At 41.5% G+C, this 23,916-nt stretch overlaps 2 protein-coding genes across 3 annotated transcripts in view; one reads left to right on the top strand and one right to left on the bottom strand.

The window, feature by feature from the left end:
* Positions 1 to 13,456, bottom strand: part of LOC309703264 (B-cell scaffold protein with ankyrin repeats-like) — a gene marked incomplete at its 5' end in the record, with an annotated part of 42,335 nt that extends 28,879 nt beyond the window's left edge. The window contains one exon of the mRNA XM_082528004.1: positions 13,394 to 13,456. Within this exon, the coding sequence (XP_082384130.1) occupies positions 13,394 to 13,450 (57 nt within the window). The remainder of the gene's footprint in view (positions 1 to 13,393) is intronic.
* Positions 1 to 23,916, top strand: part of LOC309703268 (protein phosphatase 3 catalytic subunit alpha) — a 69,450-nt gene that overhangs the window by 3,487 nt on the left and 42,047 nt on the right. For both annotated transcript variants that reach the window (XM_082528013.1, XM_082528014.1), the window contains exon 2: positions 22,989 to 23,189. In XM_082528013.1, coding sequence (XP_082384139.1) covers positions 22,989 to 23,189 — 201 coding nt within the window. The remainder of the gene's footprint in view (positions 1 to 22,988; positions 23,190 to 23,916) is intronic.

Genomic DNA, 23,916 nt, shown 5'->3' with positions numbered 1-23,916 from the left:
GGAGTTGCAGAGATGTGTTGTGATGAGACAAATACATTACACTCTGTTAAGTTGTGCTGCTACTAATGAATAGAAAGAACCCGTTTGAAAGCGTTAAAAGAAGAAGAGGGGCACTTTTGGCCATTATTTTTATTTCACTTAAGTGTAGTGGGATACAAAAAACACTCTCTGGGAGCTTAAACATAATGTTGGGTTAGTAGGTTTGTGAGTAATTAATCAACATTTCTGTGATCAAGTAATTTTTTTTTAAGGAGAGTTGCAGTGAGTGTCTGTATTTCTTCATCTCATGAGACAGCAAACAGATTGTAGCTGCTCCTGTGTGCGCGTGTGAGTGTGTGAGAGCAGCAGTTAATCTAAGGCTGCGATTGGTCAGACAGCTGACCCGTGGGTTGCTTGAGCCGATGCTCCAGAGCAGGCACTTAAATGTCAAATTGTCAATTTCATACCAAGTCTAGTTTAATTATCTTGGGAAGGAAATATCATCTTGATCTAAAAAAATATATTAACTGTGCACGATCAAAAAGGAGTTTGGGAGGCTCCAGCTGCTGTCTTGCATTGCGTTTCAGTGCCAGCTTTCCCGAGTTATTCCAGACAATGAGTTTGCAAGATTTAGTTTTTGCTTTCTGCTTTTGAACTCTTGAGAAAAAAGTTAGTAGGTCACTTTCCTAGGTTTCATAAGTCATCAGGGCCGCTACTTTCCAATTCCTTGACATACCTCCTTCGCATGCGAAGAAGTCTGGGGTTAGGAGCCTGAGGGAGGGTGGGCCACCTCCTCCACCTTTTGAATCTTCTGACAGCAGTCCACTTACTCAGCTCAACCCTGAAATGTCTCCCATAGCTGCAGCAAGATAACCGAACTAGCTATTGGTGCCTGCCATGTATGTGCTTGTCTGATCTCCTGTGAGGTTTCCTTTTTTTCTTTCTTTTTGAGATTTGATGGTTCTGATAACAATGCATTGCATCATGGCCTGAAAGGGAAGACCTGAGCTATCTCTGTTGTGGTACAACAGTAAGATATACGGTCTGCGGTATTCCAAACCAGAGTAAGTGCACCTTTACTGCTCATTAGATTAAAGAGGAATTAGGCTCTGTTGTGGATTTGGGGCACAGCAAAGCAGCGGATTTGGACAGATTAAGCTCCATATAGGGGGATAAAGGCAGCTCTGCTCAGAGGTTGTAATCTGACTCCATGCATTAGCTGCTGCTCTTGCTAATTCGTGTGAACAAATGGATGTTGGTTTTCGAGGGGAAAAAGTGTTTACCTACCTTTGCATTTTCAGGTTGTTGCTAAGCCTGCGAGTAGATTTTGGGGATTTTCAATCCTTTGAACTTGTGCTGTTGATACACTTGTCTAACCAGTACACATTCATAAGCAGCAGTTCTGTAGCTTATACGTTGATGGAAGCTGTTTTACTTTGGCTTTTTAATGTAGCTGCTTTCTTCATAAGGTGCCTTTTAATCACCAAATGTAAAAAATGTAAAATACCCAGAGTAGCATCTGTGACCCAGTGACTATAACACTGTTTTATTGTTTTTTGGGGTTAAAAAAAAATCAACCTCTACATAAACAAATCCTCAGTTTTTTCCCATTTCATGGCATGTACACACCGACACATGTTGCTGCTGCTGCTGTGAGCTACAGTGGCTAACAAAAGCCATTTGCAGCAGAGGCAGGAGTTATGTGTCATTGGATCCCTGGTTGCAGAACAGTCACAAATCAATCAATATAGTGTCTGCAACACATGTAACTACAGGCTGCGCTCCCAGTACAATGAGTGTGGGGGAGGAGAAGCTAACCCAGTGAACTGGGAGCAGTCGGGTGGCTGGGTTATATTAGAGGCTAGTAGAGCAGTAAATCTGCTTTCTCACTTTGACTCCTACTTGGAGGGCTGAGCATGGACAGCCTAGGAAGACACTAAATTTTTATAGGAGTTGTGCATCCGCGTGTGCACACTCGTGTATACAGGCATGCACGTTAGCTGCAACACTGGACACATAAAGTTAATTGAGAAAGCAGATTTTGGTAGAATTTACATTAAAAAAAAACATCTGTGTGCAGTTGTTTGGTAGCTTATGTTTAGCAAAAATTGGGGAAAAAGTTTTGTCAAAGAGCGTGCGTCATTGGCTGAACAACACTCGGTTCAATCAGCAAGCTGCTAAATCGTTATTTGACTTGATCCTGGAGTAATTTTGTGCTTTTTTTTTTTTTCTTGCATTTTGTCAGTAACAGTTTGGTAAGTTAAAATTATGACTCCATTTGACAAACTTATGCTGGGAAAACAAGTGAGTCTGTATTTCGGCTATGAAGTAATTGCTCGGGGGTTTGTGAAACACTAAAGACTGAAGTATAATTAATTCCATGTAACTATGTTGAGCTGTTTCCCACTCATAAACTTCACCTCGGATGTGCCTCTTAGATAAATTAATGGCCACCCATCTGTATTCGGCAAGTTATTTGAGCACGATGTGTGTGTGAGAACGATGAATTTGGATTACTTTTGGATAATCACCGCATTCTCTATTTTGAAAATCTGCTAACCAGCTGCCTTGTATTATTCCTGCAGCCTGCCTCGCCAGCCACTTTACTCTTTTGGTGGTCTTAGATATCATTCAGCTGCTTCTTCAGTGAGAGGCTTATCTTGTGGTCACGTCCTATAATAATTCAAATCGTCGTGGCAACGTTAGTTTTTGTTCTGCTGTGGAAACAAGCTGCAGCCCACCGGATGACCACTCCAACCAGATCCTGCTAAAGGAAAACGATAGATAATATAAATTCTGGTTGAAGATGTGGGTGTGAAAAGTGAAGACAGCCTGTCTCTTTTTAATAACCAGCAGGAGGCGATGGCTGCGGCTGCAGCAAAACTTCAGGTCCTGTGGAGGTTTATGGGAAAACAGCCCTCATGCTTGACCTCAGTAGACACTTTCCTGATAACTTTAAGGGCTCAGTCACACATTATGGGTCAAACTGAATAAAACCTAAAGTTCATTTTGTGAATTTTGGTCATTCTACGTTTGAAAAAGGAGCATTGTCCATCACAAGAGTGCATTTTTGCTCTCAGGTTCGCCCGCTCTCGTCTCACATCTGGTTTCAAAAAAGCAAGGTGGTAACAGCTTCAAAATGGGACTTCAGAAACCAGTGGGTGACATCACAGTAGCTACGTCTATATATTTCTTCAGTTTTCTGATGACAAATGCCTGACCTGCCATTTCATGCCAAACTCACAGAGGCTGCAGAACAAGGACTGCAGGCCAGGACGTTGTAGGTTGGAGTTCAGTATTGAGAGACTCATGGGAGAAGCAGCTGATCAAGTTCATTATTTTTATTAATTTAAGGAATGGGACAATACAAAAGCAGTTTGAGAATTGCCAACAGTTTGATCTATTTCATATGTGAGTTTGCTAAAGTCAGAACAGTCTATTTTCTTTTGCAGCGTGAATGAATCTGCATAAGTGAATGAATGTATCAGTTACAGATAAATGTTAACACCTCCAGCTTTATTCTCTGCACAAAGAATCGCAGTCTCTTAATATATTTGAACCTGCATGTACGTGCACACGTGGCCACCTTTAACTGCTCTGTGCATGAGACAGTTTTCACTACCCTGAGTAATGTTTTGTGAGCCCAAATACAATTTCTCTGCAGTAATGTGTTTATCTAGGACAAATATCCCGCGTGTAGACGCACACAGTATTTTGGCCTCAGTTTTCATGCCATGCTATTTAGCAGAGGAGTTTCCTTGTGGTGAAAACATACCTGCATGCTAAATGGGAGACTCGACTTCCTGGATTAGGTCAAGCCCCTGCATGGTGCTGTGTGACAGATGCAAACACAGTCGCACACTCTCCTGTGCTGGGCCAGGCAGTTGTTTGTATTTAAATACGAGCAGAATGAGTAAAGCCATCTGCTGGTTGCCTGTAAATGGTAGATTAGTAAGCGGAGAAAGCCATCCACAGGAGAAAGGGATGTTGTAACTTTTATGCCCGCTCATCAGCTCAGCGCATGCACAGGAGGGGAATGACACGGGAAGGGTAAACAATGTTTCATGGCTAATGCCTGTTTGCAATTGCATCTCGCTGTTATCATAGTAGCATCTGCACTGGTTGACACCCACACACGTATACATACTGAGGCTGATGCAAATGTGACCTGTTGAAGATGAGATGGATATGCTGTTTTCTTTTCATTTCCAGCACATTGGAGTTTGCACCAGGGAGCACACAATAAACTCAGCAGATGTAAAACTCATATATTTTATCCATCATTATGACTTATCGAGGAAAGGTAAACCTCAGCTATGAGGAAGTCTGATACGATGGCTCTAGTTTGCCTTTTTTTTTTTCAGCTCGACACCGTGAAAAGGGACGAATTTCACAGGAAGACTGAGAAGAACCGTTGCTTCCTGTTAATTTCCCTGTTTTCTCATTGTGTTTTGATCATGCTGTCGTAGCAGAGCAGGATTTTACGCAGAATTCCTCGTTGCCTTCTGGGTGTAGCATTCCACTGTAGTGTTTGTTTTGGCAGCGGTCTGGTTTGGCACGTTACTGAAGCACCGGGAGCAGTATCAGCCAACATGGCATCAGGATTTAGACATGTTGCCCCGGTGGTTTGTGGCCAGTGACGAGTTTCAGGCCTTAAAAATGCAGTTTGACATTTTCCAGGCCAGGACCCATAGCTATGAACCAGGAGAGTAAAGTATCTGTGGCTCTCGTATTAAATACCGTGTGTAGCAGTTTCCAGTTGTCTGGCTAAATTAATGAAAGAATCCAAGTGGACTCACCATCCTCCCTTACCTTCTTATTAATCCTTTTATTTCAGCGAGCGCTCGAGATTTCTTTTACACGACGAGAAACTCCGTCTTTAATTAATCATCATCAGATTTTATGTATATACTTCAGTAAGGCTGTAGCAAGAACACACACACACTGAAATATTTATTTATGTTTCTGCCTGAGTGTTGGATAATGCGATTTCGTTTTAAGGAATTTAAACAAAGAAAACAATTCATTTTCACTCTTTGCTGAGAAAAGTCAAAGCTATTCCAGGGTTCTGCACGTTTTCTGCACATTTTTGCTTTGCAAAAATTATATTCATTGAGAAGACCAGCAATTACGGATGGGTGTTTAAGCACATTGCATGCTACGTGGCTGTACTGTGTAGGTTCATGGTGGATCTTGGTGCGTTAGATCCTGGTGCACCTTTTCCCCCCCTTGTTCTTCCAGGTGTTATCAGCTTACTAGTTAAAGTACCCAGCTTGTGGACAAGAGAGAAACTCCAGCTATACAAATACAGCTGGAGGTGAGTCGAGGCCCCAAGGTTTATTTACCCTCATTCACACGCGTTAATTATAGACCACCTGGCTGAAAATTAACCCTCTTATTCCATGTGCTGGTGAATTTGGCGTGTGCTTATCTTGGATTACCTCTGGAAAAAAAAAATCTGTCGTTGCTTGTTGCCGTGTTCTATAGTTGACCTGAGAGGAAGTTGTCTGGTGAGACTGGCATTTGTCTAATGGGATATGATGATTTTGGCTGAAATGCTTTATCAATACAGCCTTCAGGATATTACTTCAAGGTTTCACCTGCAAATGTTTCAAACCTGTGAAACATTTTTTTTGTTTGTTTTTCCAGTTTTACTGCCAAGCTGTGTTTTTTTTTTTTGTGCTCAAAAAAGGACAAAGAGGCATTAAGTTTGCCCAAGAGCTGATGATTTCAGGCCACTCACTTCCTCCCACGTGGAGAGTGGAGCAGGAGGAGGACCACTGGCTGGCCCACTCACTCAAAACATTGCAGAGGCTGACCGAAGCCAGAGTCGTGACTGTGATGTGTCTCTGCTGGTGAGGGAGGGGCTTGGGGTTAGGCCAGCTCTAGAGGTGGCATATATATACACACATAATGTTCCCCTGCCTTTGCTGTTTCGTCTTTTGAATTAGGCCCCAGAGACAATTCGAAAAGCTCCAGTAAATTTCCTCTGGGATTACTCTCCACGTAATTGCAAGTATCTTGTTCTAAGTTCCATGATAGACCTTAGCTTTGGCAGTAACTCAAGGCAGAATTTGGCCTCGGCAGTTGCCACGTCAAATCGAGTCCAATCATAGGGCAAACTGATATCCCATTAGTCTGAACTCACAATATGCCTCGGCTAGCCAGATTGCGGCGAGGTTAGTGTGTCCCATGGCTCCGACTGATTATGTGCCTGTCCAAACACCACCAGAGTGCCATACATTACAGTGACCAATCACTTGTGCATCCTATTCCCTGTTGCACTCAGGGTATAAATATATATATTCTTTTGGGCTTGCCACTCAGGAGCAGTTCCATTTTTGCTTTATTGATTTGCATGCAGGGAGATTTTCAGCAAACTGCTGCTGATGCACTAGTCAGCTGTCACCGTTGTGCGTGTTCATACGTGTGCCTGTGTGTTCTCAGGATCGTGTAGTGACGACTCTGAAAAGCGTCAGATGCGAGGATGGAGGAGGAACCTCTCATTCCACTCATTTTTGTGTGTGTCTCGTGCCTGCATATGTGCGTGTGTGTGTGTGTGTGTGTGTGTGTGTATTAAATTTAGTGAAAACTGAATCATGAAACTGTGGGAGACGTGTTGTTTCAGCTAATCTTCACTCCATGTGAACTCCCGAGCCAAAGATGTGATCTTTTGTTGGTAATTAATACCGTTGTCGCACCCCAGTCCTACACACATATGCTCCCTTGCTGTCATGCTCTTGGCAGCCTATTTATTGCTTTTGTATATCATGCAAGCCTTTCATACTAGCCTGCCCCCACATAAACTGGTAAGGTTGCAGAGTGACACAGCAGCTAAGTGGTGCACAGTTACTGCTGCGCTGCAGGTTTGGGTATGTCCACATTCATGTCACACAGTCTCAAGAATACTAAGGAGTACGATGTCTTTGACAGCTTTGCTGCCGAGGCTCGACAGTTTCACAGTTTGCCTTTTTCCCCCCGTTTCTTGTAGAAATGTCAGACATACTGTACAAGACCGATTATTTTCTTGTTTTACCTGCTCACTTATTTTTGTCTCTGCCTTGTATTCCAGCAGTATATTTTATATTACTGTCTTTTTCCTCTATTTAGCTGCACTTCATCCATTCCTGCTTTCAGCTATGACTGCAGTGTTTTTTTTCTAGGCCACCGTCTGTATTTCATTCAGCATTTCCTTTCATTCCCTTTTGCGCACTTGCTTGCTCAGGCTGCTGCTCAAAAGTGGCAGACCCACGCTCCAGGCCCGTCTCCCTGTATAGAACGTAATCCGATCCCTCGGGAGGAATGTGGTAAGCCTAGGGGACGGCCAAATCGAGGTACAAATCAGCTGGTCATCCAGCAGATTGTGTATCTCAAAGTAATTTTAAGCGACACTTGAGCAGTAATTAGAAGTGTGGACTCAATTTAGCATTTAGCCTCCACTGCTCATAATTCATGGTTATTATTTTATTTCAAACACTCCATGACAGCAGGGATGTAAGACAATAGTTTTAAGCTGAATTAAACATAAGTCGAGTACTTTCTGTTTTGCAGCCAGCAGTTAAGAGGGCCAGAGGCTTCATTTTAGCCCAACAGATGGTGCGAACACAGTACAGTTTTATGCAGTCCCACAGTACTGGGCTGGAGCCCTGCATGGGATGTCTCTATAAAGCCTGTTTGCTTTTGATGAAAGTAAATATAGTGTGTTAGAGCAGCAGATAACGTAAACACCCTGCCCAGGGTATGTGACAGTGCGTTTTGTCCTTGTTTGTCTTTCGAGGAGGAAATGGTTACCTGAAATTTAACTCCAGCGTTTTTCCTCTTTCTTTATGTAAACATGGACGTTATTCAGCATTTACAGTGCAGCGTGATCCGTTCTGGGGAAACCCAGAAACTGTTTTTAATAATTAGAGGGGAAAAAACTGACCCTCCACCCTCCTGTGTCTGATCTGAAAATGTAAGTGCAATAGAAGAAAGTCAAGACTCCCTTCAGGCACGCAAGCTGTCAAGTGAGCTGAACATACTCTGTGACCTGATCCTCAAGAACACATGAACCTTGGAGCAGCCCTGTTTATCCCAGAGGGATTAGGGGCATGACCCAGGCCGCACACTGCTGTTTGATCCACACAACCCAGCAGTGCTCGGAGTCTTATAAAGGCGCTGTCCATTGCTTATGCTCTCATCTTTGATTGGATGCTGGCTGGCGGATGGCTTTTCAATGCGATGCTTTAACTGCCTTTAATCTCACGGCTGCTAGCAAAGCCTGCACAGATGGTGCTTCAGCATAATACTCCTTTAGTGAGTTTTGAAAGTGCTTCCTCTGCTATATGGGGGTCAGGCTGGCAGCAGGGAAGGATGATTTACTTTACAGTCACTTTTAGCCTAGAAGAGTTGCATAACAGCAGCTACTTCAGGAGCTTCGTCACAGATTCTCCTGATATATAGAGCTCCTCTGGGGTGCTAACAATGGCGAGACAAGATGCGTGTGCGTGGTTAGTGTGGAGTTATTGCTCTTGCTGACTCAGAATTCCTTTGGTCTTTAGAGATGTAATTCCTTTGTTGCCCATCCTCTCTCCAAGTCCAGCCACGTGCTGCTTTTGCTTTTCTTTCTTGGCAGTCAGGTACCCCTGCTGGCAGGAGAACCCACCACACCCACACAATTTTGGCCTAGAAACAGCGATAGGCTTGAGAGGTGGGCGTGGGTAAGGGGGAGAAGGAAGCAATGGCAAAGGAAGGGAACTCTTAGGGGCCTTGTTGACTTGGCAAGAGGCGGGAGGAGGTGGCTGGCTGCGCCATCCCATTGCCTCACCACCTGTCCCCTGAAAAACCACGGTCAGTCTGCCAGAAATAAAAACTCTGCCATGGACCTCTTGGATGCAAATGCTTGATCCCACAAAAATCCTTGCTATAATATAAGTACTTTATACTTTCAGTATTATTTCTTTGCTATAAATACTTTCAGTACTTAAGTTGAATCATTTTGTTTGCCATTTCTGACCCATCCTAGTTATTTTGACATGGCATGGAGGAATGCTTTTCACATATGAGATGTAGCTATTCTTGTGTGGCGGGGAGGGTTTTCCCCAGTCCACACATCATTGTAATAGTTGGCAGTGCGGCATTCATTTTTAAATCAAACAGGTAGCGTCCCCAGCTGAGAAGAGTGGGGGGGTGGGGGTTAATTAATGATGAGGAATATTATCTACAGCTCAGGCTCTGTTTTATTTGGGTCAGCCTCAGGTCTGGTATGCTCCGTTTACCAAGTGTGGTTGCAAATATAGACTGGCCTCAACCCCTCTGTATGTGTCTAGTAATTGCATTCTAGAAATGCCAACATTGCGGCTGCCAACAAGCCCTCCTTGGGAGGTGCGATCACGCCTGTTGAGGCATATTATCTCTGAGGCAAGCTGTGAATGAGTACAGAAAACACTGAAGTCAGTTGGAGTTTCTGGAACGTAAAAGCATTTCGCTATTGATTTGCGCTCCATATTGTTTCACGTTACATAACACCGTATCCAGTTAGATTCTTCACTGTGTCATATGTATAGATTTGCAGTTGGATGTTTGATGTTGTTGTGCGTCTTGGTCCAGAACTTTCTCAGGTGATAGATGAAATGTCACAGTGTTGTATATAAATATGATCCCAATTTTTCAAGAATTCATGAATGTACTCTATTAACGAGACTTAATGTGTGTAGCAAATGTGTACTTTTCAGACTTCTCTTCGAAAGGTTCATATGTGTTTAGAAATTTTTACAAAGGTCTGGCAAAACAGCTTCAATAATGATCTCTACAGCTGACATCGACAAGCAGTGAAATAGTGATTTATTTACTTTCTATTTAGAAACTAATACTGGGTAAATAGTAATATATCATGTCGCTTGTCGAGCTAACATGATGCATTTTATTCTTACACATCTTCCAGTTTGAAAAAGTTTTAAAATGTATATGAACTGCAATGCACGAATGCAGTAATTAGAAAATAAATTGGGATTAAATTAAAATCACTATAGATAACGTGTTCAGTATTTTGCTTGAACCTTGTGTACAGGTTTTCAGGGAGTGTCTTGCATGTTTCAGCCAAACCACAATTTCCAAGTAGCATGACGTTGTGGTAAGAGTTTGGCTCTTAAAAAAACAAACATGTAAACAAACTGGAATTACCTGCTATCCAGAAATGTCAGTCACGGAAAGCATCTGATATATTTAAGAATTTCTTTGGGGCGGATTATTTTTGTTTTTTCACTGTTGACAGTGCTTTGAATAGAGGGGTAGCAAGCACGTGTTTTTTATTTTATTTTATATGACAACACTGAATCTGTATCCTGTCCAGCCACCTGTCTGCTTGTCACTGCGCACTCATAGAACAAGCCACCAACAAGAACCCTTTGTAGACTGGCTGCCGGCGCGCTCGCAGAGCTCTCCAAGGTTAGTGGGGACACATGTTCTCGATAGACCTATGTCGTCAGTCCTTCCCAATACAAGCGCCAGTTGACAGCGTGGTGGAGAGTGGCGCGAGACTGACACAAAGGCGGTTCTGTCGATGTACGGGGCCAGATTTTTGTCCAGACCGGAATATAAACATGTCCACCTAATCCCTTCTCAGATGCGTGACCTTTGCCTTTACCACCTGAAGAAAAGGTTGAACTTGTAGTTTGTCATTATGTCAAAGAATAGACACGAAAGACCTTGAGGGTAATCACATATCATTAGATGAAGTTGTGTTGAGTTGCCTTTGTTAGTTTTTCTTTTTATGGAGGCAGCCTTAGGTGTTTTGTAGATTAAAGCATGTGAACATATCTAGTAGCTTTCTCTTATTGCCTGTAGATGAATAATTAAGCCCATTAAATATTAAACGTACCAGGAAAAATTAAAGGCGTTGGCTGCCTCTGAAGTGCTCAAGAGCAGAAGAGTACCTTGCATGCAGTGTCAAGGCCCTAAAAACATAAGAGAAGCAATGTTGCATTCAATTTGTTAACTTTTTGTTTTTAAGCTGGTGAATAGATGCCACACAGCATTACTTCTCTATCTGGCTGTGCCACAGGTTGCATTCGGAGCTTGCATAGAGCAAAGCATGCACCCTTAGCGCCCTGTCTTCCAGATCCTTTCAGCCTCCTCCATTGTTCCGTCTCTGCTATGCTCCAAAGCTGATTACAGCACCTTCTCTAATGAAAGCTAATCCTGTGTCACGGCATTGTGTAGGAGGAGGAGGGGGCAGGCCTGAGCCAGCAAAGCTAGCAGGGAATGTCTTCTTCAGGGCCTGTCAGAGTGGCTTTCAGAGGAAATGCCAGAAAGTGTTAACGTCTCCACAAACCTGCAAATCCGAGTTTTAAATGGAGTTTTTTTTCCTCTGCGCTGGCCCATTGTCCCTTAGTGACTTCTACACAACAGCAGCAATTTCTAAAATCCTCTATTAATTCCCCCCTATGTTCACAATAGTTGTTCAAAATATTTATAGGAAAAATATAGGGTACACTTTAAAGTGTTATATACAGAGATTATTATCCTTATGCCGTTTCCCTTCCCAAGTAAAGCTTCTATAAAACCTATAAACTACTTATCATGGGAGGTAACACAAGTCCAGGGATGTACAAGTGAAATCAGTGTGAATCATATCAAAGTTAGGATTGAGGTCTGAATGAATCTGCATTCAGTCAAAACAAGACGTTGCGCATTTTATTCCTTAACAGGATGTGTTTACATAATCCCAGCTAATCTTCTTACATACACCCACACAACAAACAATGATCTTGTTAAATGACTTTGTTTTAATCGATTTCAAATGGGAAGAGCTGTAACGCCTTTGAGTTTGACTTTTATCTACGGAGCACAGGACCAAGGTGCTCTCCTGGAATAAAAGCACAACACAATCTCATATTTATGTGCTATAGGCTGTTATAATGTTACATTATGCAGGATTGTAGTAGCAAACTTAATGTTAAGCAACTTCTGGCATACTGAGATGTGCTGTGTTTAAAGATATATGGGTTGCTTAGGTTAAGTTTTATTTACCTTCGTGTTAGATTAGTGAGTCCATGCGTGCAGTGGGTTGCTGGCTTGATGTTGAGCCCCATGTCAGCACAGAAAGGCACATTGTGTTATTAAAATAAAGAACAACTCTGCAGTTTGATTTAAATTTTTCAAATTTGAGTACATTTGTCTCAGTAGGTTTCTTATCAAATTAAAAAAAACAGGTCATTGCTGTGATTAGTTGTGATTGCAAAAAAAAGTAGGATTTACCTGCTAATACACACATGAATGTAATTATATACACCGTACGATTACAAAATGTGAACATTTGAACAGAAACAAGAAGTTTTGAATCAAAAATAAATAACTTAAGTACATCACTCAAAAAAATGAGTTGGAAAATGTAAAAATTAGACGTTTATGCAGATCCTGCTCTAGCTTGATGTTCAAAATAATCTGATACGATTATGTAAATCCCAAGGTAGAGGGAGGAAGACCAAGGACAAAATAAAAAAATACATTTCTAAATATATTGTCCGATATAATACTTGTAGCAAAAACCATGATGTTCAGATTCCCTGTAAGAAGTGTTAAAAGCATTTTACTTACACCTGGGCCCTTGGCTTAATGCTGGCTCTTTCACTGTGACTGTATAGCTTTCTAGACGTTGAACTGTTTTATCAGGGTGCGGCTCATAATTTACTGTAGGTAATAAATTGTGCAAATACACAGGGACCTCCCATTATTGGACTGTGACTTGGTGAATAGATTTTTTTTTAAAGATTGGCAAATGCTCTTCTTTTTCTTTTTTTTCATCCATTGTTATTTCATTGACTTATCTTTCACTCTCCCTGACTCATGCCCTTCCCCCAGTCCAGCTCCAAATAACTGAAGTCATTTTCCAGCCATGATCTAGATCCCTGGTGGCCTCTCACTGTGTCATTGATCCACTGCTCCACTGACGGCTTACCACACACCCAACCACTACCAAAAAAAGCTGCAGTAGGAGATCCCTCAAACTGCCTGTTGACCCCCATCCCCCACCCCATCTCAGTATCTACTGCCTGCTCCTTTCTATCCATCCTTACATATATATATATATATATATATATATATATACATACATACACACACACAACCTCACTAATTAATCAGAGACTTAGGCTGACTAAGTGCTGTCTGAGTACCGGTGCATTTTGATCACCTACTTCTGCAAATGTTTTCTGCATTTCTCATCTAAAACCTGTTGAGGCGACAGCAGGACCAACGTTCACTTGTCACTCATGCGGACTTCGCTGTTGCCCAGGTCTCTAAAACACTGCTCAGGGCTATTTTCTGTCAGAGCTGGATGGTCTTTGATAACCCTGACAGAAATGGCAGGACGAATGCAGGTTTGGGGTGTGTGGCCGGCTTATTAGTACACAACCTGTCTTAATAATGAGCATACCTCGATAACTGTCGCTGATGAGACCTCCTGTGCAGATGGACAAACATGCCACTGCATTGAACGGCCGTCAGATCCACCGTCGCGCTCCTGTTTGTGTTCGCCGCATTTTTCTAGCATGTCATTTTTAAGCATGAATATATATATATATATAATTTCCAGAGCTTTATCGACTCTGTGGAGAACGTAACATGCTGCCAGCAATTCATTTTTAAGCCAATATTTTGATGGATGAAAGATTAATACCGAGACTCTACAGCACTGTTTCCCTGGCAACCCCTTTACTCACTTTTATCTAATATCTCTCCTGTTTGTCGACGCGATTTAAAAGCTCTTTTCTCTGCAGCAGATGATGATGGTCAGCAGCACTTTAAAGTGCAGTAATGGCACCCTGGAAGCAATAAAGCACAAAGTTGGGGTCTTTGCAGCTTTGGTTGGTTATGACACTGACCTCCATGCTGTAGCTACTGACTGAAGGAAAGAGAAGTAGATGTGTACGGGATAATCTCGTTGATTTAAAAGCTTGTTATGCAAAGATAAAATAGAGCCAAAACATGACATGTCTGCTTGCTGCGTTCAGACTCGACTTAACAAAGAGCTCGATTTAGATTGCTGCTAATCAGCCCCAGTTTATTTTTAAATTGATCAAACCGTGGCTTTTGTGCGCCACGGATGACCAGCGAAAAGTGGTCATATTAACGCATGAAATTAATGTTAATTTAAATGCAGTAAGATCACAGCTCCAGGACCTGTTTGTAACGAGGCACAGTTTGAGTGCTTTTCCTCCCTGACTGGACTCTATACACAGTTGTGTGTAATTTCTCCTAATTCTGCTGACCTGCTGTGTTAATTTAAATGAATGAATTGAGGGAAGCAAAGACACCATTTTGCTAATGTTCGGAAATGTGTTATTAATTGCAGGGGACACATTAAGCAGTACGGGAGTCCAAATTATTAATTTAATGGAGTCATTGCTCATTTGTTAACATTAGAAATCTTTAATACCTGCTGGGCGATCTCCATGGGATGAGATGCCAGCCCCCTGAGTTTTTGTTGACTGCTCTGCTTGCCCCACCCACCTCTTGTTGTTGCATGGGTCTGTATAGTATTTTATCTGATGCAGCTTCTCTTTCTCGTACTCTCCCTCTCTGGGAAAGTGAGCGCTATTGGCCCTGCTCTCCTTCCTGCCTCAGCCAACCAAAAGTAACGCCTACACCTCCATAATGACACACAGATATAATCAGCAGACTTGTATCATTGAACTTCAAAGCTATGCTGTGCTAAATGTTGTGTTTCGTCTGGGTTCATAGCCATACGTAGCAAAGAGGTTCACACCACTTTCCACCACCGTTAACCCTGAAGCCCACGGGCCTTCTAAAGTCCTCACTGAACAGAGTTCTAACATTACATGATCTTTATATAGCATCATATTAAGATTTATAATATAGTGGTAGTAGATAAAGTCGACCGGCGTATAAATATCCGGCTTCTGGATTTAGTTTTTGCAGTTTTCAGCATAAGCAGCTGATAAACGACCATGTTTTGGTAAGAAAAGAAGAATTGCAGTCTAGAAACTTCTCATCACCCACATAGCAGCAGATTCCATTAAGGAATTTTTAAAAGGCTACCTAGATCAGCCAAGTGTCATTATGTCCTTATATTTCTTGCCAGTAGCCGATTTAATATTCTTTTTGAAATCCTTTTTGTAATAAAAAAAAATATACTCCATTATTACTGTGGACTGACATTTGGGTCATTCTGCAGCTAAAATCTATGTTGTGTTAGCTTAATAAAAGATATCGAATCTTAGGAGCGCAGACTTATGAATTATTGATTTACTGTGTCTTAGGCTTTACAGGTGGGTTACAGAGACACGGAGCTGTTAAATACAGCAGTCTCATCTGTGACTTGCAGACATCACACTGCAACCTGTGTGCGAAAGATGGGTTATTGTAGATCATTTCTCACCTTGCGAAAGTAATTTGTGGTGTGCTTAAAGTGCTGCAGTTCTTTGTTGTTAGTAAATCAGGGTCTCAATCTTTGTGCAGTATGCATGTCTGTTAACCAGCTTCCGAATGGGCCGAACTGTGTAATAACGGAGTAATAAAACAGCTTCTAAATGACGTGAAGTTGAGGTGTTTTCTGCTGTACAGTATGTCCTTTGTTTCCTACCGCCTACAGAAGCTCATGCATTCTGTTCATCCTGGACTCCTACCCCACTCTAATTCAGTGTTGTTACGTAATTTAATTAACAAACCCTGACTATCAGTGGAGAGTGAGTTGCACACTCTGTGCCCCTTCAACACTTGGCAGTCGTCCTCTATGCATACAAGACGCGCAGTGGATCCTTCATCACTAACAGGCTTCCAACTGGGGGATAGTAACAAACCAAAAAATCTGCACTGTCGATAGCAGGTTAATCTCAAATGCAGATATTGCAACTGCAGTGTAGCATTCAAAGCGTGATCTCACGTTGTGCAGCTGGATGCATTTCTGTTTTGTTTTTCTTTTTTAAACATACTGCTGCACTCCACTTTGGTTTTGTGTCTTACCTGGTGCTGGTATTTATGTACCATTTGATCAGATAGTGAGTTTCCACTTGATGCATTACACAGAGATCTTGCTCGCGCTGGCAGCTATTTACCTTGCCTCAGGATAAAGAGCACTGTACCGTCATTCAAAAAGGCAAATGGATCTGGCAAGTAGTCAGTGCTGCTTTGTGCGGGTAAGGAAGCAAAGTTATAGATCGGTATCGCGCTTTAGATCCGACACCACACCGCCTTTTGCATAATAACGTCTGGCTGTGCAGTCAAATGAACTCTGTTATTCTATACTTTGTATGAACTGACCTTCTGTTGCACTCACAAACAGTTTCCTGAATCTTTGTTCTGACTTGGCTCTCTTTTGTCATGCTGAGATTTCCACTGAGTCTTAAGGGAGGGGAAAATGCCGGTGCTGTGGCTTGTCTGGTGGAAGGGGCCCGGATGGTTTGATGTGGGAAATGACAACCCAAGTCTCGCCCACACTCGGGGAGGGCCGTTGCTGCATCGTGCCATGTCAGCTGTTTCTGTGGGGTTCAGTTTAGCATCGGCTGGTAAGATGCTGTGCTATGCCAAAGTGGTTGTGGACGTGGAATTGGAAGAATTTCTCACAGGTTGCTGGGATTCTTTACCACCAGTCTGCTGCGTCTTTATGGTTTTAATGGATTTTTTTGCTTTTATAAATGGCTGATCGTTGGCCTCCATCCCAGTCCAGCTCAGACTGTGCCAGCTTTATATTTTTTTGTCCAACAGAGGTAGTAGGTAATGGCTTATGCTGCATGATTTTCTGCATCAGCTAAAATTAAGCCATTTTCTCATGTGCACTGAGTGAAAGTGGCCTTTTCCTCAGAGCATCGTGTGTGCTGCCTCCTGCTTGCTCTGTCCTCCCCTCACCTAACACACACAAAGTACTCCCAGTAGCATGTGAATACATGTGAGAAAGAAAATTGTTTGAAATTGTTCAGTTTGTGTTTGAAAATGACTTTAGTTTGTTTTTTTTATCGTTCAGTTGGTGTCTCTAAGTGGCACAAGTTGGATATCAAATGACTGCATTGTGTGAGCAGCCTCAGCAGTTTTCTGATTTGCAGAAATCGCTCTGAAAGAAGACCGAACGTGATCGTCGTTACGTCTGTTTGCAGGTTTAGCACACACCTTTCACAAAGCTGCCGGGGCCAAAAGGAAATTGATGCGCACCAATTGTAGCGACCTGAGCTGCCGGATCAGTCCAGACTAACGGTCGCACTCCATGTCCTTCATTAAACGGAGTCAGGGGTTGGTGAGCTCTGCAACAGTCTGTCTCTCTTTCTCCAATTAAGCTGATCTGTCCAACAGCGTATGACTGCGCACCTCCCGCTGTCTCATTCCTCCAAAAGACTGCCTTAGCGGTGAACTACACCAACCTCACAATTTCCAGCTGCCTATCTTCCCACTGCTTCTCAGCAGTTTATGCTGCACTGCACCCCGTGGTGCCGATTTTCTCAAAATTCACACCTGCATGTCTGCTATGCGGTGTGTAGTTATATCATGATTGCTGCATGCACGAAGGTGGCTGCGGGGGTCGACGATCTAAAGCTGGATGACTTTAAAACCCGAGGTACATGAAATCATACCGTTTGTGTGAACCTGACTGTAGTTTTAAATTTATTTTATACACACTTCAGTCATTTAGAGGTCTATTAGGCTTACAATGAAATGCCTGATGAAACTATAATACTAATCTGAGACAAATTACCATGGAAAGTGAAGTCGGACTCCAGATTTCTTTTTGCGTTTTATATTTTTTAAATTAAAAATAAAACCTGACTCTCTCTCGCTCTCTCATCCTTTCTTTCTCATGCCAGATTTGAGGCTGCAGTGCAATTTCCCTGTTACATAACAGAAGAGAACAGAGAAATGTTAAAATTAATGAAGGCAAAAGTGAACGGCTAATGGAGACCATTTCTGACTCATACTTGGGTTTCAGGCACATCGCCGCAGGTCAGTTTATGCTCTCACGGCTATAAAGCATTGTAAGAAAAGAAGAATAGATGCACAAGATTATTTGCAACAATCAACAGCTGCTGTCTGGGGAAAGCCCCGATACCACTGATGAAGGCTGGGTTTGGGAGGAAAAGGATCAGAGAGATTTTTGCCGTGTGGTTCTTTTAGACTTGGAATAGCCAATTACTTCAAATAATGATTATATAATGCAATATCTGACACCATTATTTATTCTTGTTTCTTTTTCATGAAAGAACAATAAATGTTAGATTTTTTTTTTAATGTATTTCTTTATGGAGTTGTTTTTTATTTATTTATTTTTTAGACAATTTAATTTTTTTTTTTTTAATACGTTGCTGTGCAAAAGCCTCGAGACCCTCCTCATTTCTGTGTTTAGGTTCCAAGGAGCCAGACTTAATGCTTTTACACACCGGATGCGTTACAAATATTTTTTGTCACCTGTTCATAATGTAATTGTTTTTATTTTACAATTTTTTTTCAAATTAATTTTTAAATCAGCTCGATATTTCCAAATAAATAGATCTGACCAATCAGACCGTTGCATTTGGCAAAAAGTGTGCTCATACTAAAAAATGCACACCGCTACTGGATATATAAAGATTTGGAAATAGTAAAATAAAACTGTTTTACTTCACACACAAGTGGGATTTCAAATCGTATCGTTTGTTCCAGTTTCTTTAGCTGAATCTACGAAAAATGTCACAGATAACAATTTGGTTGCCGTAAAATGTTGGGAATCCCAAAAACCTGGGATGTCTCATTTCATGTTTTTGAAAAAGCTTGAGGATACTGGACAAGTGGAGGGCAAAAGAAGAAGTGCTGGGCCGTTTTTAAGATGAAAAATGTGCATCAGATGAACAGTGTCTGAAAATCATGTCCTAAAGAAATGGGAGTAACACATTCTTCTTAAGAGTGTGGAACTGATCATTGCAACGTGCCATGTAGTGTTTTGGCAGATGTGGGTGTTACTCTTGTTAATAAGGGAGCTGTTAGAAATTCCACAAGGGGAAAGTTCACAGTGTTTCCATTGTCACGACTGTAGGAAATGGAAGGGTGATGTGTTAAGAGGCTGCTAGCATGCCAGCACCTGCAGCTTTCACACAGCGTATTTTTATTCCAGAATAATGTCTTTGGTGTTTGGATTTTAGAGTGCGTCATGTTCTGTCACTTCGGCGGGAAGTGGGATCACTCACGACATTCACAGTGGCTACACTGTTTGGGGACTATCAGTCTCAAAAATGTCTGTAAATCAACTCACCGGTTGCCATTGTTACTGCATCAGTTACTGGTTATTTTGGGGTGGGGGTCGGGGGTTCTACTTCTTTCACTGACAGGCTTACTATTAATTATTATCTACAGGAACCAAATAACTATTGCAGCTGGTAGGTACAGGGTTTTCCCATGTAGTTTCCTCATAAGCTCAATATGTTTACCGTCAGGTATGTTGTTACACAGATTTCGTACGTCACTCTGCGCATGAATGATTTATGGCTTTGTCCTGCCGCTAACTGTCATTCCTCATAATCAGAGTGTTTTTCTTTTTTCCTGCACAAATGAAAAAAGAAAAATGGCTCTGTTTCCTCTTATGCAGTTCAAATTCAACAGCAGCGCAGTTGTGGCAAACAGCCTGGGGAGTTTACCTGCATTGCCTAATTGGCTAACAGCGTGGGATTAGGGAAATAATTTAAGCACCTTACTTTCTACTCCCATTTGACAGTTGGATTACGTTTAGCCAATTAAAGCACCTAATCCTTATAGTCTGCGGTTCATTCCCCAAAAGTATCCCTCCAACATGAAAGCCAGCTTTGGTCATTCTTTTGTCTTTTTCTGGCTTTAATTTACAGAGTTTGCATAAGAAGTTGTCACATTGGCAGCTATAACTAAAAGGTTTTTCTGTATTTACCTGAAATCTAAGTTGAAAACGTGTACCTGTGTATGAAATTTGACATCCGAAAGAATTTCGGGGTGTGATGTTTAAATTTTGTAGCACTTTTCAAATAAAAAAACTCTTTTTCGTGCTGCTTCTCAATCATTATCTGAGAGCTAATCATGTCGCAGATTCGTGGCCTAGCTGTCATTTTTAAAAGCTTGCTGCTCAGTTGAAAAATGCCCTCTATCAAGTTCAGAACACTTCACATGAATGTAAACACTCAATTTGTTCAACAACTCAAGGGGCTGTGCTTTCTGCACCATGGAGTCAAAAAGCAGTAAGGCTAGAGTTGCGTAGCAGGTGCTCACACCTGGGGCTCTGGTAAATCACTCTCAGATGGGGGAATCTCTAAATGCCCCTGACACCTGAGCAAAGACATCGTATTGTATTATTCAAGATTTATTTCAAGCATCGTAACTATTTATTTGGCTTAAAGTGACTTTGTGGTATCCACCTCCTTCAGACATTTTGGTTTTACGTGTTTGAATTTACAAAGGAAACTGAATGAGTTGCATTAAAATGTTTGATGTTGGAAAACTTGTGTTATGTCACGCAGATTCTCAAAATAGCATTTATGGGGAAAATAATTGCCAGGTAGGTAGAACAAAGCTTATTTCCATGTAGCTTGCCAGCATCATAATTATAACTTTCAGATATCAGAAACAGCTTTCAGCTTCACTTCTTTTCTCTTTTTTGGGGGGCTTTTATAGCTCGTGTTTCTAAAAGCAAGTTGGGACGCCTTTAAAAAAGTGAATAAAAATGGAACGCATTGAAATGAGTACAAAGACAGCACATCGAATGTTGTCCTATCATTGCAGGATCCTTTTTTATAAGGAAGGACGTGGACGTGTTTACGGCCGCGGTGCATGACCTCATCCTATAGCAGCCCTCTTAAGTGTTAACTCAAAATAAACAAAACGTTTCCCAATCCTTCGTGTCGGATTTAATCTGCAATAGGTCCGACCTCCTTTGCGGTATTTTCCTGCCATCATACTTTCCAATGCTGGCAGGTCTGTACTGCAAACATGCCAGTTTAGATGGAGCCATGCTGGCATTAAACATGCTGGATGTGCTTTGGTGTTGTCTTGCTGAAATAGGGAAGACCTTCCTTTGTCTGCATATGTTGCTGAAAACCTGTATTTATTGTTAAACGTCGATGATGCCATCACAGATGTGCAAGATATCCATGCTTTGTGAACGAATATGCCCTCATGCCGTCACAAATGCTGGCTTTTGAATTGTGACGATGAACTGTCCATGATTTTTGAAAACAATTTAAAATTCTGATTAATCATACCCCAAAACAGTTTGGCTGTTTACTAGTTAAGAGTTAAAGCTTACTAGTAGTAAACCTTGAAGCTCTGAGCTGAGCCTCCTCCTGTTTCAGGCTAGCTTATAGACCGAAATGACTGGATTTGCATCAGTAGCTGGTGAGGATTGTCTCGTTCCTTGCAGCTACTCTCAGAAAACCCCAGAAACTATTCCAATGGTCGTCAAACCATGTCTTTATTGATCTATACCCAGGTGTCAAAAGTTGTCAATTAGGGGTCCAGGAGAGATCGTCAGATGTTATGAGACGAAAGAGTTAAATGCATGTGTAGTTTTAACATGTATATGTGGATGCGACAAGACCAAACCATATCTAAACATTTAAACCTTCTCTGAATCTTTTCAATTAGAGACAATACTCTTACATTCGCCCTCTCACAGGGTTGTGCCCCTCTGAATTTACTACTATTTTTAAAGTGGCGTTGTGAGTTATCAGAAATTGTACATCCTGTCTCTTTCACCCTGCTGATTTTACATTTTTACACACATAGCATTGCTGAAAATACCCAGGATGCAACTGTGCAAGTCCAGTAAATTTGTAATTTCCACATAGACCCATTAGAAACTGGAGCTGAGATCCCAAATGTCATCTGTTGCTAAAGCTCACTGTGACACAGATAAAGTGCTGGCCTGATTACCGCTGATGTCACCTTCAGGAAGGATGGATGCTGGAATACACGTACACACCACACATGTATACAACAAACACAGACACTAGCTCAGCAGTATTTTCTTCTGGTTTTGTGGATTAGTCACCTGTAAGCTGTATGTGAAGTCTGACTAAGAGCATGATGTATGTTTTAAACTCTTAGAAGCAGTTCGATTGAGCAAAAGAAAAAAAGCGGGGAGGAAAAAAACTGTAATTTTGTACATTTATTGTAAGTAATATGTTTAGCTTTCATTTAATAAAAGCATTAGGCTACTAACATCGCAATAATATGAAGTCCAGTTTGAAGAGCGTTTTTAATAAAAGAAGACTAGACCTAGACTGCAAATCCCTGTTTTGATTTAAAATGCATGCAAATAGCATTGCAGCTTGCGAGTGCATCAGTAGGATTCCAAATTACTGGGGAACATTGAATTACTCTGAAAAGCTATCCCTCATAAGCCACTAATTATGGAAATTGACAGTTACAGAGATTTGTTGAGGATTTGAATATTGTCTGATTTCCACAGTGGCTGCAAGACTCTGAGGAATAAACCCAATTTTACTCTTTAAAAATAAATAAATAACTGTTGCTGAGAAATAAGTAAATGCTTGTCAGGCTGAAGATGATATCTCTGTTGTTTCAATCGAACACAATAAAAGAGAGCACACTGAAGTATGGAGTTGGTTACACGTCACACATCCGCATACACTGGTGTTTCTGTCCTCGCAGCACAAGCTTTTAATGTTAATAAAATAAAGATGTGTTGGTTCTCTGCCTCGTTTTTAATATACAGTCTCTTTTCTCGTGAATATTGCCAAGTAAACTAGAAAATGTGTGTGTCTGTAATAAATATTGAAAATTGAATGACTCACAGATCATAGCAGCAATCAGGTAAATTGTCTCAGAGGGTGGGCTGGAAGCATGGGAGTGAGCGCAAACTCCCTCTCCTGCAGGGAGTCGATCCCCTGGTACAAAGTACCTTCTAATCAAACAGCTTAAATGCAGTTTTCTCAGTGATGTGGAAATAACTGTGTATTGCTGTAAGCCTTTTGTCAATGAAAAGTGTATTAAAGCACTGTAAACGTGGTATGAAAGTACATCAGTTCTAATGATTTTCTTCTTCTACTTTTTTTTTTAAACCCTTGCAGCTGTCCCCTTCCCCCCCAGTCACCGACTGACAGCTAAAGAGGTGTTTGACAGCGATGGGAAGCCCAAAGTGGACGTGCTGAAAGCTCACCTAACCAAGGAGGGCCGTGTGGATGAGGCGGTGGCGCTCAGGCTCATAGGAGAGGGCGCCGCAATCTTGCGTTCAGAGAAGAACCTGCTGGACATTGAGGCTCCTGTGACAGGTCAGGGTTCAAATACTGCATGTGTTACTGCAAACCAGTAATCGACCAATAAAAAGTGAATAATTTTGTTTCACTCCAGAAATAGTAGTCAGAGTAATTATTCAGTAGTCAGCTGATGCGTCTAAGATTGTATGCAGTCACCCGCAACTAGCCAGTGCTGCAGCCCTACGACTTTACCAAACTGGACACCAGGGTGTATGTCACTCATTTGTTCTCTACTGCTGCAAAAGTGACAGGAAGTTGTAACCAAGCACAGTGAAAAGTAAGACATGACTGTCACGTAAATAATGCAAAACGACATTGTGCATGTGAAAGTTAACCTGTGGGCAAGGTAGGTTGTGCCAGCACTGAAATGGGTGTGTGCTATGTTGTGTGCAACACATTTCAACATCTTTTGAAACGGCAGATTTACTGAAGAAGGCTCACCAGTTTGTCTTTTGGGTTATAATTTTTAGACAATAATGGAAGATTTGTTGAGCCATTTATTTTTGTCTGCAAAACTTTCAGGATTTATATTCATAGTCTAATGCAAAGATGTCACTGTGCACTTATAGAAATTTAAAAGGGAATCATTGATTAATTGATGATCAGAAATGACGAAACGCAACTGCTTGTCTAGACTCTCAAACTACAGCCTTTCCAAGAGGGAACACTTGGGTGGACACCACTCATATACTCTTTATTCCACAAAATCCTGCATATCATGACCTACATTCATTTTTCTTTT

This window comes from Aulonocara stuartgranti (assembly GCF_965226115.1).
Source record: "Aulonocara stuartgranti genome assembly, chromosome: 3".
NCBI classification, from domain to species: domain Eukaryota; kingdom Metazoa; phylum Chordata; class Actinopteri; order Cichliformes; family Cichlidae; genus Aulonocara; species Aulonocara stuartgranti.
The sequence above is the reverse complement of the archived record's forward strand: the minus strand, read 5'-3'. Positions and strand labels throughout refer to the sequence as shown.